This window comes from Pholis gunnellus (genome assembly GCF_910591455.1).
Source record: "Pholis gunnellus genome assembly, chromosome: 17".
Lineage (NCBI taxonomy): Eukaryota > Metazoa > Chordata > Actinopteri > Perciformes > Pholidae > Pholis > Pholis gunnellus.
This window is the reverse complement of record NC_136544.1, coordinates 12,492,406-12,508,583: the sequence shown is the minus strand read 5'-3', so window position 1 is coordinate 12,508,583 and position 16,178 is coordinate 12,492,406. Positions and strand designations below refer to the sequence as shown.

The 16,178-nt window shown below is 44.9% G+C and overlaps 1 protein-coding gene across 2 annotated transcripts in view; it reads right to left on the bottom strand.

Annotated features, from left to right (window-relative positions):
• The window catches only part of coro7 (coronin 7), a 94,128-nt gene that overhangs the window by 58,898 nt on the left and 19,052 nt on the right, over window positions 1–16,178 (bottom strand). For both annotated transcript variants that reach the window (XM_079177518.1, XM_079177519.1), the window contains exons 8-9: window positions 9,019–9,102; window positions 8,050–8,132 (exon numbers count right to left, since the gene is read on the bottom strand). In XM_079177518.1, the coding sequence (XP_079033644.1) occupies window positions 8,050–8,132; window positions 9,019–9,102 (167 nt within the window). The remainder of the gene's footprint in view (window positions 1–8,049; window positions 8,133–9,018; window positions 9,103–16,178) is intronic.

Sequence of the window (16,178 nt, the reverse complement as noted above, 5' to 3'; positions counted from 1 at the left end):
AGGGAAAAAAGAATATAGCGGACAAAAGACGACAAAGGCACAATAGAGGGCTTACACTCCCCAACTCTTACAAGACTCTACCTCCCACTTGTCCCCAACTCTTCCCCTGCCACCGCAGCCTCGCACAAAGCCTCAGACTGACTAATTGACCTCGCTGAAATAATGTTAAGCGGCTTCAAACAGAGGACCTTCAGTTGATGTTCGAGCAGAAAGGTCCACAGAGGTTTCCTTAAGAGCACACAGACTATACACCAACTGCTGTTCCCCCTGAGGGTCCTCCATCTTTTCTTCACTTCTCCCACTCCAACTTGCTCTGCACAATGGAGAATTATTTTTCCTGGCCACCATCACCTTCTCAACTCTCCCACCAATTACATTTTGATGACATTTTTTATTTTTTTTAATCTGCTAAGGCCACTTGCACGGACACACACGGACACACACGGACACACACGGACACACACACACACACACACACACACACACACACACACACACACACACACACACACACACACACACACACACACACACACACACACACACTTTGGCAGAGAAACCGGGAGGCCGTGCAGGTGCAGAGCAGCTTTTGTTGTCATAACATTTCCATAGAGACAAGAGAAATCTGACAGCGTTCAGTCCTTCCTCGGCTATTTTCCTCTCTGTTGACCACGCACCATTACACACACACACATGAAGATAATCACATACTTATAAGACAAAAAACCCACCTGTGCGTCTCAACCTCTGGTGCGTCGACACAATTGAAACACGGTGAGGCATTATAGCATCCAGTCATTTGACCAGTTATGCAACGGTGAGCAGCCGCCCGCTTCAGCACTTTTCCCATTAAACTAAGCGTGGCGTATTACTCCTGCCTCAATGACACAGACATGTTTCCACAGCGCGGGCAGACAAATAGGGCCACGTGGGAAGTGACATCAGTAAGGAGCACATGTGGCCCACCTGCCACCGGCCAATCGCGGAGACTTTCCCCTTCTGTTTTCTTCATTTTCAGACAGCGGTACTGGCCATGACGGGCGCAGGATCACTGGTTTCTATCATGGAAACATGATCATAAACGACAATACAATGAGCAGACAATCCACCGAGCCTATAAAACGATAGGAAAAGTCTGCTCACTCAAAGGAGGACTTGCTATTGAGCCAGATGTGGATGAGTTTTTCAACACAGATCATTCACAGATGTGTAAAAGCCATTGGCGGAGATAATATGAGATTAGCTTTGGCATCACTATTTGCACTAACACTTGTTTTGTTTTTGTCTGAATATGAAATGAAACGATGACTCTGGTGTTTAAGAACCAAACATAATGGGATAATTGGCTGCTCAAATGTTTCTGGAGCAGGTGCATTTTACTTCATCATTGATTCACGCACAACAGAAGAAGAATCGGAATGGTGAAAAGACCATTTCCAATCAAAACTTTGGATGATGTACAGTAGGTGTAGATATTTCAAACACTACTCCCAAGAGAGGATAACCTTAGAGGGGTTTTCACAATATGCAAATACCAAGTTAGGTCTCCAGGATACAAAGGGCTGATTACAGTTAACAGAAATACAGGATGAGATCTACAGAGTTCTGGAGTGGTGTGGACAGATGAGGCGAAGATCAACATGTACAGTACCAGCTTGATGGGAAGACATGGATTGAAAAATAAATCTCAAGATCCAATAAATCCAGCCTCATCTGTCAAGAGGCCTTTTACCTTAGTCCCCTCTGACAGCAGATGAATGCAGAAACGTCTAGCCTGCTAAGATGTTAGCAAATGCAGCAAAGCTCATTGGACAATACATCATCGTGCAGCAGAACAATGATTCTAAAGCCAACACTAAAACCACAGTATCCTCACAGCTCATCTGATTTGGATGTAAACGCCTTCAAATTGGAGCTGAAAGTCAGCCTTTATTCAACAGAGCCTACAGAACACAGAATGTGTCTAATGCGTATGGATTGCATCAGAGGCTTAAAACCACTTTAGATCAAATGGAGACTCGGTTTCATCTTGGACTGTGTATTTTTAGAGGGTCTATCTGCATCTGTACATATGAATCAACTCCTCCTTGTCTGCGTGCATCAATAAAGCAGTCTCTCCATCACTCCCTTTGTACCTTTATTATTCTTTGTGAGGCTATGAGGTGTGCGATGACATGCTGCCAATCTGCAGCAGTCCCAGAGGCAGCAGCGGAGGCCAGGCTGCAGGGCAGAGGAAACCCTCTACTAATGGGAAACACACTCCCCCCCCCCCCCCCCCTCGCTCAAATTGCTCTTTCTACCACAGCAGAGCGAGGTGGCAGGCGTCCAGGAGGCCACTGGCGTCCAGAAGCGAGGCATGATCTAAAAACGGGAGCCCTGCCGCGCCACGGTTCCTGACTCTCGTGAAAGGGACAATCATGAGTCTTATAAAACACATGCATGTGTTGAAAAGGAGTCTCGGAGGAAGAAAAGGGGGAGGGGGGGTGTATAAAAATGCATCAACAGAAAGAGAGTAAGACATAGCAGATCAAATGAACAAGGAAAGGAAAGGAAGGCTTGGTAAACAGATGGATATAGAAATACTGAAGTAAATGATTTAACAAATGGGGCACAGAAGAAACTTTTGTATGATCTCATTGAACCTGCCATTGCAGCCCCTCCAGAAATAGCATCCCATCACATCGATACTTAACAGCAGTGTGTTTATTCATTTCCTAGCATTGCATCCGTCTCTTGTGAATAATAATGGGCTGTGCTGTTTCCACTTTGGCCCTGCATCTACTAGCCAAACCCAGCCTTCTTCACATCTCGATCAGATGCTCCGTTCCTGGATATCTACCCCATAGAACGGGGAGAACGGTGCTGAAATGGACTTGGGATGGCCTAAAGTAGGCTTTTGGTAGGGCAAAGATCCCAAACGTTATTGCGAGTGCATTTTTATTAATAAAAAAGGGGAAAAAAAAGGGGCATTTTTCCAGATGTTGGAAAATATGCTATATCTGCAGCTGCAAGTGCACCTCCGCTGCTGTTTAGTGAAAGATGGAAAGTGAAGTCTGACACTGTCTCAAACACAGACAGTCATTTTTGCAATTACCTTAACAGCATTAAGACGTGCCCGACTGACACATAATGCAGAGCAGCTTCCCTTGACAAATCATCTCAAATTTAGTCTGCATGAAATTCTAATCCAAACCATAAAAGAAAAATAAAGGTGAATGGAAGAAAAGAAGGGGGGGGGGGGGGGGAGGAAGGAGGTAGCTGAAGGTGGGAGGAGGGAGGGGGGGGGGGGGGATTTTTTCTATTTTTCCTTCTGTGGCGAGTTCACACAAAAGGGTCCTTCTGATCCCTGGAGTGCTGAGCACATACCTGCGGGATGAAATCAAAACCCTCTGTGAATTATATTAAATATCCCCTGCCAAACGCTCCACATACTTCCATGTGTTTTTACCAGCGCGGAGAGGCTCCATTAGGCTTTGCTCTAAAAAAAAAAAAAAAAAACTTAATTAGAATCCCAGACACCGGCACCTTCAAAAACTCAGCTCCCTCATTCCATTTCCTCTGTGCAGGACAGAGAGAAAAAACAGCGAGGAACAGAGGAGTGAGGGACAAATGGGAACAAACAGGTCTAATAGGCGCCCAGATATGGATTTAGAAAAAAGGATTCACTGAAGGATAGCGGCTGTATTTTTGACAGGATAGGAATAAAAGGCTAGCTAACGTTAGTTGATCGCAGGGCATGGAAGGGGAACAGATGACTTCTTCAACGAGGTGCTATGGAGTAAAAGGCTGTTGCCACGTGGGCTTCAATGAAAAGGCCGTTAAAGCCCACAGAGGGACAATATATAAAAAGTATATATATATAAAAATAAAGAGGGGATTTCAGAGCTCCCTCCTCCTCCTTTTTCGTCCTCTTTTCCTGGTCAAACTCCCCCTCGACTGAATCACAAACTGAAACCCCAAATGACTAACAGATTCCAGACACCATGTTTCAACTGTCAGAACGCAGAGTTTAGCTTCTTTGACTGAGCGTGTGCGGTCACATCTTTACCCCCAAGGCCATCCTGGAGAGGGGGTGCAGCAGCTCAACTATCGACTTGACCCTGAGGTTTGCCTTTACCTCCACCTTAAACATGACTTCCAGAGCTGTACCCCGAACAACAAAGCTCCTATCTGTTCCCTCGTATGGAGTGAACTTTGAGAAAGGGGCAAGGTCAAACGATTGTTGAAACATTCTGAGGCATTTTCTTTGGGTTCTGGTTGTGTTAGCGCTGCTGCAGCTGCACCTAATCCCCAAAGGAAAGCCTTCATCTGGGACTGATTTTAGAGCGCCAGGGCCAGGATGGAAGAAAAGAGGGGGGGGGGGGGGGCTGTTCCGTAAAAAGGCCGATTCCCTTCTGGGGCACAAGGCTTCTTCTCAATCCGTCTGATTAAAGGGAGTTTGGCTCAATTACACCCAACGACTGGGCCCCTCTCCCAGGCACGACCCTGCTAGGAAAACACACAGGAATAGATTGTGGAGAGTCAATAGAGGGTGCGAGTACGTGCATCACACCTGGGGCGCTCCCCTGCATCTACCGCAAAACTCTTTCTCCGCCAACGGCACAGCCTGTCAGCGGTCCTCGCCTCAGAGGGCGAGTTCTTTGTGTAACCCGTGACTGGGTTTGGGGGAAATTGTCTCTCCGGCGGACAGGCTCACGTCCTCTCCAATCGGCAGCGTGGATACCGGTGGGCATCGGGGTCCCGGCGGTCTGTTTTAATCAGACAGAGCAGCCGTGATGAGAAGTATATGACATGTTCAGGCAAGAACTTTCTCCGAGATTCAAGTTTCGTCACGCTGAATTCTGACCCTCGGAGAGCGCTTTATGACACCATTACAAGCTATTTTACAGGCACACGTCCCCCAGACTTCGCTGCGTTAATGCTGAGTGCGGTGAATCGGTGTGTGTAGCTGCTAAAGCGGAGGAGTGTGGATAATTGTCCTGACGTCTCGAGCATTTACACGGCAAAGCTGGTTGCAATCGTGCCCGGTTGTAAAGTTCACTGATTGCAGCTGGCTTAGAGGCCCAATTAAACTCATTATTATAATTCGGGGTTTATAAAAAGGGAAGAGGATGAGGGGGAGAGCGGTACACAGAAATACACGTTGTTCTCCAATGTCCAGATCTGTATGGAAAACAGGCAAGCACTAATAGCTAGCTCGGCACAGTTAAAAGCACCCCTCTCAGGCCCATCACCATACATCCCTCAAAGTTTCAGTCTTCATTTCAGCCCAAACCAAAAAATAAACATTCCCCCCTGCCTCCATTATTCTCCGTCCAAATTATATTCCACCCACAACCCCATATTACTGGCTCAAGCTCCCGGGGCTCCTCATGTTGTGACACTCCAAAGAAAACAGTCCTACTGAATGTTGTGGACGAGCAGAGCTAACCTGATACAAGCCAGCCCGCTGCTCCGATTACACACCGTGTTTACCACGGCCCTTTTAATTAAAAACAGGCAAGGGAAAAAAAAAAAAAGAACAAATCCATCTTTATGTGCACCTCAGGGCCTAAAATGACAGGGAGGAAATGCCCCGTTTGAGATGTTTGACTTTGAGCTTCATCAGCGGGCACGGTTCAATCTATCAAGTGCAAAGAAAAAAATGGAGACAAGGTCTCCTTTTGATTATTGCGTAATGTCTATTTCATAGCTGCTTTATTACACATAAGACACACACGCACTGAGGCAATGCTGAACAAAAGTATCCACAGAAAACCCACCGTGATAACAAACTATTAAAAACCCTGAAGGCCAAAGGGAACTGGAGGGCAGCCCGATGCAGAAAGCGGAATGAAACTTCCCTGTAAAGTGAGATAGTGGATGAATAGTGGCTGGAATGAGTGTAAGGAGGCATTATAAAACTTTGATTAAAGAAAAGATACAGTAAGACTGAGTTACCAGCCAGTAATAACAAACATTTTGACCTTGACCGTTACCTACAAAAAGGCCAGCTATTTCTGTTATCAGCGTTTGCTGATTGCACACTACTCCAAAAGTGTTTGATGGACAGGACTAAATAAGTAGTAGTGAATACATTTTCCCCCCAATTTAACTCCTGACGCCTTGTTTATTTCTTGACAGTGTGCTGGATGTGTCCCACTGTGGAGATTAGCAGACAAGAATGGAACCTCGGCAGCTTTGGTCAAAAGCCCAGACGGGACCTCGGTCAATGCTGCAGCTTCATTTAAACAGAGGGCGGGGGGGGAGAGTTGCGAGGGAGAAGGGTGAACGAAACATTGTAGCAAAGAAGCTTAAATGAGAAAGAAGGGGAAAAGGCAGAATGGCAGTAAAGGGCAAGGTCTCATCTGCCATTTAATTGCCTACCTGTTTTATATCAGTGCTGGTCTACAGGCATCTGGCCTTGGGAGCGATCACTCCCTGACGCAACATACCGGCATATGATAGCATGATTGAAGTGATTTAATACAGGACACACTGCAGATGGGTCGGCAGCACACACCCCAGCAATTATGTCTAATGAAAAATAATCACAGTACATTGAATAACTAGTGTTAAATTACATGAAAACCAAAAATGGCTTTTTCTTAAACTCAGAGCTAATGTGTCTAATGAATCTAATATGGATTCTATCAAGAAAGTGTGGACGGACACTAAAGAGAAAGGAATGCTTAACAGCTTGTCATCAGATGAGCTAGAAATGCTCACATTCTCTTCATCATCACAACCACAGACCGGAGACTGCCGACAGTAAATAAACTTCAACATTCCTCTGTCCACCAGACACCAGGGAAACAAAACCTTGCAATAAAATTAACTAATTAACACTATCGTCTGTGGTTTTCTCAGACACCCACTTCCCGATGCGCTGTTTCGTGTTTTTTTTCCCCAGACTTGTTACTGGTATGACGATGTGTATCACAATAAGCATGTTTGCTTTGGTAATAGGAAGAAAAGAAATGTACCAACAGCGGCATCGGATATCCACCATTTCCATGACAAGTATGCTGGCACCAAACAATGCGATGAATTCCAAAGATGCACTCAAGACAGGCCACTATCTGTCTCACTCAAATGAAGGAGGAAGTGGAGGAAACGGAGACGAGTGGCGAGCAGAGGGAGGGGGGAGAGCGGAGGGTGTTATTTAGGACCCTGCTGTGTCAACTCCTACACGTCCATCACACACACACACACACACATACCTAAGGGAAGGTAAAAACAATCACATTCCTAAGATGAAGCTTCCCTGCTATAGTCTTGGGCTAAAGAAAATGAACCGTATACTCCTTTTTACATACATTTACATCAAATATCCTGTATTATCTCCATACTTTCTGGTCCTTGCTGCAACCAAACATGGGCACATACTGACTCTCATGTATCTGTGCCAAAGAACAGATGTGGAATCTGTGCTGTCACAGCTTTACCAAAGAGAGCTGTGAGCAGCTACCTTTCTGCCTTTTTACGGTAATAATCATTATCATACATCCACCACAGCGTGCTGAATCGCCTGGCAGAGTACGGTCTGCTCCGGTTTGGAATGACTTGGCCCACCAAACTGTCTAGAATAGCACTAAAATGCATGATTTGAATCTAACAGAGGGACCCTCACTCCCACCCTCTCTCTCTTCTCTTCCCTCCTCCCTCCATCTTTCCATTCCTCTCATCTCTGGAGCCCGGCCACGCTCCCGCTCTCCTCCGGTCCTCCGCAGCCCGTGTTTGGAAAAATAAACGGAGCGATCTTGGAGAAGCTCGCGGGCAGAAATGACAAGCGGTGAGCTGAAGGGAGAAGTGATGATGTGTGTAAACCGCTGGCCTGACCCTTCGCAGTGATTATGGACAGAGGGGCGCAGAGAGAGAGGATAGGAGTCTCTGTGTGCGTCTCCGACCCAGGAAATGGCCGGAATGTGAGGGGACGGTGTCAAGAGCTCTGGGAGGTCTGCACGCCCCTCCAGCTCCACAATGTGCGGAGGCCCCTTCGTACATCGCTCAATAGCGGCAACTAAAACACTGTGTCAGTTATGGCGGGGGGGGGGGTGCAGTACTCACCCGCTGGAGATGCCGAGTGACATCGAGCTGACCGAAGAGCTCAGCTTCCTGCTGTCCCAAAGCCTGACCTCCCGACTACGCATCTACACACACAACATGAGGAGTTACCGTAAGTACTGTCAACACAAACAATCATGTCAACAGATGAGGTCAAACTAAATCAAACTCTCGAGTTAGAAAGAAGTTACTCTTATGAATCATCATGATTTTGCAGTAATGCATGATGGTAATTTGCACTAATTTATACTGCGTCTATCTGTCTCAGAGGCCAAGGCCATATATTGCATGGCATGCAATGTGTGCATGTGTGTGCATGATAGTGAACATATGTCATTCCATTGTTCACTTTTTCTGATGGCACTATATAGTGAACAAAGTTCACATTTCATGACTTGAACACTTAAAATGGTAGAGAGAAAATATTGTGTGCAAATAAAGAGCACTAACAGCTTAATAAGCAAACCTTGTTAAACTTCTGTATTCCTCCTAAAACATGAATCAATATTGTGAGTGTGTGTTGTTGTTGATAGAAGGTATCAGGGCATTTGTACATTACAGTCATTTAGCTGATGCTTTTATCCAAAATGACTTACAATTCAGATGCTATCATACCTACTGGAGCAATTTTGGGGTTAAGTGTCTTACTCAAGAACACATCGACGTGCAAGCGCCGGATCCGGGGTTTGAACCGCCAACCCTCTGATTGATATACGGCCCTGCTCTCCACTCAGCCACAGTTGTACCATTGTTTCAGTATTAATATGAATTAATTCATATTTTATTGGAATTGAAGGAACGACCCTATCATTGTAGTTAACTCATAATTACATTTAACAAACAGCAACTTCAGTTCCTAAATAGTCTGTGTCGGTTCTCATGGTCAAACCCCAGAACTTACACACATGTTATTATGACAGATTATAAATTAAGGACTCCAGGTCAATGCAAGATGTAGAAAGAGTTTCTCACCATATCAAAGCCGGTGGTGAGTAAAAAGTCGTCTTTGACCCACAGGATGCGTGAGTCCTTGTTGTTCTGAAGGCTCTTGGCACTCTGTGGGACAAACAATGAAACATTTTCAAACAGATGACAAACTAGGACGAATTAAACACATCTGCTTGATCCTAACTTCTTGATGTCAAAGCCTCTATGATGAAACCTATACTTTTAAAAATAACCTTGAAGTATAGTTCAAGATAACGATGGGGGTGATGAGTGAATGATTCGCAAAGAAGACAAAAGAGACAGAGGGAAGACAGACCTCTGACAGATCCCTGTGGTTGGACAAAACAGGACTTGTCCCATGAAAGGAGCGCTTGTTATTGTTGATGTAGCAGACAAGGTGACTTCTGCCCCCGAGTACATCTTAGATTACCAAACTGTGACTCTGCGTCTGTGTTCGTGGCTCTGGAACTTTTGTTATGCCGTTTCCATGGGGAACATGTGTCAAAACAGCGCTGCCGTTACGGGTTTGATAGGTGGTCTTCAAATGTAACAGCTAAAAACAACTGCAGGCATTGAAAGGAGAGAATGTGCATGTTTGTAAAGACAACATGTAAAAAGAGGAGCGAGAGGCAAGTGGAAGGGTCCATGTCAGTAAGTTAATGTGCTGTGAAGTCATAGATTTACTGTAATTGTTAACGTGAGGACAATTAACTACTTCAAAGTGCAGTTTCTAAGTAACACGGTCTTTAAACTGCCCTAAAATCATGTTATTTACATCCTGACTTCTTGTAGAGTCTCACAGTCAGTGAGTGAGCGCCTTGGTATCTGTGTACTAATTCTAGAGTTACAGTGAGCTTTCCCATAAGGCATAGAGGTCAGCGATGGGGTTTCCATGGAACAGGAGCCGTTAGCTCCTTTGGTCCACTGTGTCTCCCCAAATTACTGTTGTCATTTTTATGGCCACACTCACCCTGAGGAGCGTGGCGTATGGCTGGAGGACAGAGGCGTATTTTCTAAGGCTCGACACTCTCAACCTTTGAACGGAGTTTCGCCTCATTCTTGCGTCACTGTCAAATTGCAGATGACAAATTGTGGAAAACAAATGGGGAGAACCTGAGCTGCCATGTTGCAGCCCTGCACACGAGGTGGGTTACAGGGCAACAGGACTCCGATGACGTAGTTTCAGTCCAACGGGCACTTGACAAATCTACAACCAAAGCCAACTGTTGGACAAACGGGGATGAACACAGACATATTAAATCCAGCTTGAGCACACAGAGGGACACAGACATGTGGGCTCTATCAATTCTAGCTAAAAAGCCCACTTCCTCTTCTCTATTTCCTGACGTCACTCTGGCCACACGCCGTGGGCCAAGTGGTTTGAGGATCGACTGCTGAAAGGGAGGAACGGAGGTTCTGGTTGAATCTCTTTAAAAAACGGTCACGAAGGATTTCATCGCTGTTTGCTCTTCCCAAATCTTCTTTCCTCTCAAGTGTGCTTCTGACTCCGATACATGAGGACAGTAAATGACACACACACACACGCGTCAGCTAGCTTCGGGTGCAGCTGGAGTTGCAGGGACAGAAGAAAATGGAGGATAAGGGCGGGATTTTTAGAAGAAGCGTCCCGGTCAGTGAAGCAGAACGAGCTATAAATCATCAACGCTGTCAGTTGAATGTGTGCTTATAGGCCACACTGGTGGTTCAAACCAAGTTTATTGTTGTCAGCTATGAGGAGGACTTGTGTTGTTACATATGTTGAGAGCACACACCGACATTAAATCACGTTTAAAAAAAAAAAAAGAAACATCCTCAGATGTGCACTTCTGCACCTCTCTCAGGGATGATGCGTCTCTGTCCGTACCAGTGTTTTATCGAACACCATCTGTATGCAACACAGATGTTTTCTGGCTCCTGGTGTGTTCCCAAATAGCTTCATACACTAGGAGGGATTAGAAAACACTCCAGTGACCTGGCTTCTCAGACACGTTTCTGAAGGTGCACTACCAGAGCACTGACGGAGTTGATAATAAGTCCTGGATTGAATAAACATTTAAATCGTGTGTCTCAAGATCATTTTTCAGCCCGCAGTCAGCCGGTATGCCCCGTGCAGGTAACTGGACTCATACATGCCTTGTTAGGTCCCTGGAAGAGAGTCATTTGAAAAATAACCCAGATGTACGAGAGAGGTCCAGAGTAAACGAAGACCTCCAGAAAAGCGATAGATCAGAAAAGAGCAGGGGAACGAGAACGGCTAAAGCAGGCACAGTGTAAACAGACACGAAGGTAATTCATTGCCATCGAGCTGTTCATCACCGGCACCGCGGGCCGATTTCCTTCCAGGGGCAAGACAAGGCAGAGTTGGTACTCTGACCAAACTAGGAACCAGACGAGCTCCGACTGCTTCTAGGAGCCGTCTGATTCATATTTCTGGCTGGCAAGCAGGAGATTCCAATTGTCTTCATCATGTTACATGCGAGAGTAAACAGCATTACATGCTGCATCATCACTTCTTCCGCCATATTCCAGCATGACTATTGCTGAGCACCAGATGAGAGTGTCGGTCTGTGTTTGTTAATATCTAACATGATGAATAGAATCCTTTGAACGACACTAAGCTCACGTTCAGACTAAAGCAAAACGCAGCGCCTTCATTCGTTTCAATAGAGCGAGTCCACCGGCTCAGTGGAGGTGCCAACGTAGGCTCAAAGAGTTGTAATAGATGGAATAGATCCAGACATTTCACCTCAAAATATCAACCTGCTGGTGTGAGTCGGGGGATCACCATTTCATCGTCTGGGGACCATAAATGTCGGTACAAAGTTTCATAGCAATCCATCCAATAGCTAGTGGGGTGTTTCAGCCTTTACCAGAGTGATGGACTGACCGGCGTTAGCTTAGCTAAAAGCTTCAACATGTACACATTGTTATCCTGCCTTTAGACCCGACTGTAAAGTGGGGAGGACAAAAAGACAAATCGCTCCTTGAGGGAGTCAATAAAAAAAAAATTCTAAAACTCTGAAAATATATCACCTTTCTGTGAACCGGCTCTGGAGCAGACGGGCTTAGTTTTGCCATTACAGCATCCCTCAGGCCTCCACTACGCCGCCTGAGCCAACCAGCTTCAGGCCTGAAGGCAAGTAAACCGGCCTGACGTCTCTCACTGCGGACAGCGACGCATGCTCCACAGATCACACCGCCATGATGTCATCCGTCACCCGGATATGTTGGCACGTGCAGCTTTTGAGCCGTTTGACAAAGATGTCATCAGGGCTCGGCAGCTCGAGCGATAAAAGTGCATTTGAGGATTAAGGGGTCCGTGCTGGGACGCTCGGCTCACCTTTTTCCAATAAACAGCGTTCCAGCTTAAGGAAGCGTAACACAGCCGTTAGAAAGCTATATTACTACTAACACCGCAGGGCAGCCAGAGGACACAACATCTGGACTTTGTGTGTGTGTATAGAAATGTTGCCAAACAGTATCTCTCGTCTGCAGTCATAAATTTAAACTCGAATCCCATTCACCCAGAGCCCCCACGGCTAAACCTATCAGACATGCTACAAATCGATCACGACACACTTGGAAAAACGGGGAGAAAAGGAGAGGACGAGACAAAAAATATATATTTATACGTTTTTCTTAGCAGCCTGAACAAAGGATCCAAGCAGATGGGATTCGCAAAGAAGGATGAAAAGAAAAGAGAAATGCGCGAGTGACTTGACAAAAACCGCAAAGGAGGTGCAAAGGATCTGTTACACCTGTTTGAGTGGCTGGCTCATATGCACAATAGAGGAAACGTCACGATATATGACAATATTACCAACACAGGTGTCTGCATCAAGAGGTGGGAAAATACTTTTCAGACATGAAAGTGATGAGCCCGGATCTTTAAACTATTAAGATGGAAGAAAGAAAAAGGAAAGTGTTGGTTGCCGTGATAATCTAGATTAAACCTAAATGTAGAGTACGGATGAACACAGGAACGTGCCAATATATTAAATATTCCTCCCAATAAAAACAAATCAGAATCCCTCCATTTCCTCAGCTATTTTACCTCTGAACTTTCAACAGACTGAGTTCACATTTATGTCACTCACGGAGAATGTTGATTCACCCACCAGGACGAAGATCAGGTGTCTCTCTGTGCACATATGGGAACCATCACAATCTCTGAATCTCTCCCTCGATCTCTCTTTCTGTCCGTCTCTCCACCTCTCCGTGTGTCATCTTAATGGGGGTGTAAGTGTTTAACAATGAGTGCGAGTGGTGCAGAAATGTATCTTGTGTGCTAGAAGAGTGAGTGCTTGTGTTCTCAACTTCCTCCGGTCTTATTGTACAGTATGATGGCAGATCCTCCCGAAATGTGCAAAGTCATTTGTCATTTCACAGCAAGATTTTAGAGGTTAGACGCTTTTTGTTTTTTTTGTTGCCGGTGCACTATTCCTTTTTAACAGAGTAGTTCAACATTTTGACTAAAATACCGCATGCTTATTCACTTTTTTGCCAAGTGTAAGCTACCATTCTTCTACCGGTTTGTTATATATGAAGCTACAACCAGCAGTCGTAGTAGCTTAGCTTAGCATAAAGACTGGAAACAGGGGGAAACAGCTAGCCTGGCTCCGTCCAAAGCCAACAAAATCCCCCAGCAACTCTAAACCTCATCAACACATTAAACGTTTAATCTGTATAAAAAAGAAAATGTAAAAGTGGCACTGTACAACCATGTATGGTTGTACAGAGCTAAGCTAGCTATTACCATCCATATCCAGTCTTTATGCTAAGCTAAGCTAAGCTAAGAGGCTGAGACTCGACTAGAAAAACAATATTGTAACTTGTTAAAAACTTTGATTGCAAGACAATTTTTGAATGATAAATATATGAATGTGTTTATGATATATTTTATATTAACGAAAGGAGTGGGTTTGCTGGTTCTTGTCCCTGCTTTGCTGTGTTTCGTCCAACAGGCAACAACACAGGCCCAGCTGCAGCCACTCATCTCTTCAACCTTCTCCTTATTTTCCCCTCACTCCGTCTTTTCACTCTTCTCACAGAATCATCACTCTTTTCCTTTAATTTCCCCTCCTCTAATCAATAACTGATGCTTTGAAGTCTTCTCATCCAGGGTAAATTAGTCCTTTCGGCATTTACTTGGTTTTCTTCATCCTGTCCTGTCTTCATGGCCCATTTCAGTTGTGTTTCCGAGTCGTGATTTAATATATTGAATGTAACTCTGCCTCTACAGAAGCACACAGGCTTCTAGAAATAGGACAGAAGGGGGGAAAGAAGAAGAGAACCAGGGGGGGGGTCAGAAGATGGAAATCAAACCAGCCATTTCATTCCTTCATTTACTCTGCCGCCTACAGCCACTTTTTCCGACGTTAATTGGAACCATCTTACATTTCGCTAATTTCTCCAAGAAGTCCACAAGCCACAAGCCCTTCTCTTATTTATTTTTTTCCATCCTCCTTCCTCCGCTCTCTCCCTTCCTGAAGATGAAAAATGAATGTGCGAGGTCAGAATCTGGGCAGGGAGCGTAATCTAAGGAAACGACAACATGGAGTAAACCCTTTAGGTGCAGCTGTAACAGCATAAACCTGAGGAGCGACCCCACTGACATACATCCTGAACTCACGATGAATGAACAAGTGTCAGCTTATACTGTACATGCAACTCTTCAGCAGCAAATGCAAACACATAATAACTATTGTGTAATTTAAAACTTCAGCTAAGTCCGACTTCCACTGATTCACCTCCCAGACTGTTACTGCCGTCATACTTTTTACCTATTTGTCTTGCCTGCAGTCATTCTTTCCCCCCCTCGTCTCATTTCCTTTGTGTCAGCAAATAAAAGCTTTGTGCAGTAAAAAAAAAAAAAAAAACTAGCTGAGATGTGAGCCAACAGGCGTATGAGCACCGATATGGGGCCAGGTCTATTCTACAGACACCAGGCAAGACCTGCAGCCCCTGGGGAGGGACGAGTGATACGAACTGGACGGATCCCCAGTTAAATATAGTATCCAGCTAGAATGGGATATCCAGAAGTCTTCTCTCTTTTCTATCCCTTAACTCTCCCTCTTAGCCTTAATGGGAACAAGCGCGCAGGGATACAGATAGGACACAGAGGCGGATACAGAATAGAGAGATAACCAGTGGGAATTTGGCAACCTTGGTTTTACACTCAAGGCACATCAATCTTATGGGGATCAGGAGGGATTTCCTTATTTTCATTCTCCCAAGTAGGCTACTACATATCCTATGTATCACATATCCTATATTTCCTTTACCATAAGGTGACAGGTGCAGTCCTGTCATGGATGTTGTTACGGTTTCACTTTTGGTCTCAGAAAAATCAAATATTAGATGTGAAAGCCACATTTACGCATTAATAAAGTGCTTATTTTCCACATGCAAAATGAGCAGATTGTTTTCTCAATCATTTGTTTAGTGTATAAAATGTAAAACAAAACGTTTCAAATGTCTTTTTTTGTTTGCTGGGCCAGAAGTCCAAAACCCTAAAACATTCTGAAGTATTCTGGTATCATCACATAATACAAAGAAAAGCCACAAATGTTCACATTTGAGAAGCTGGAACGAGAGAATGAGTCTTTTTTTTGCTTCTTGAATAATTAAACAATTACCAAAAAAAGTTTCCCATAATTTTTCTCTCAACAAATTGATTAATCAACTAGTTCCAGCTCTCTAAAAATATCATGAATCTCTATACAAGTAATTACATTTTTCTGGCCGACAGGACGGAGAGCCGACTCCACTGTGACCCTTGGAGACTGATCGCCACCGACTGCCCGCCGCAAAGACGTCACCCTGTGTCTGAAGAGGGCAGCAAAAAATACTGGCCCTTGAAATCATTCTACTCAACGGAAAAATAAATCAAGAGGGGCAAAGAAGTAGATGGAAAAAAACGGGCATTTATTGTTCCTGATAGTGGACGACAGAATTAAAGAAAGACAAAGTGTTGGGAAGAGAAAGAGGCCGTGAACGAGGCATAAAGAGAGCTAGAGTGCAGGTTTGAAAGATGTTTCAGGGCTTCATTGAGTATAAGATGTGTGGTTTGTCTGTGAGGCCGGAAAATAGGACTTATGTACAATCACTCGGGTAGCCACAGTGCAGGAGGCCCTGCTTTCTCACCGGTGTAGGCTTTCAAGAGCTGGCACTCCGCTACCACT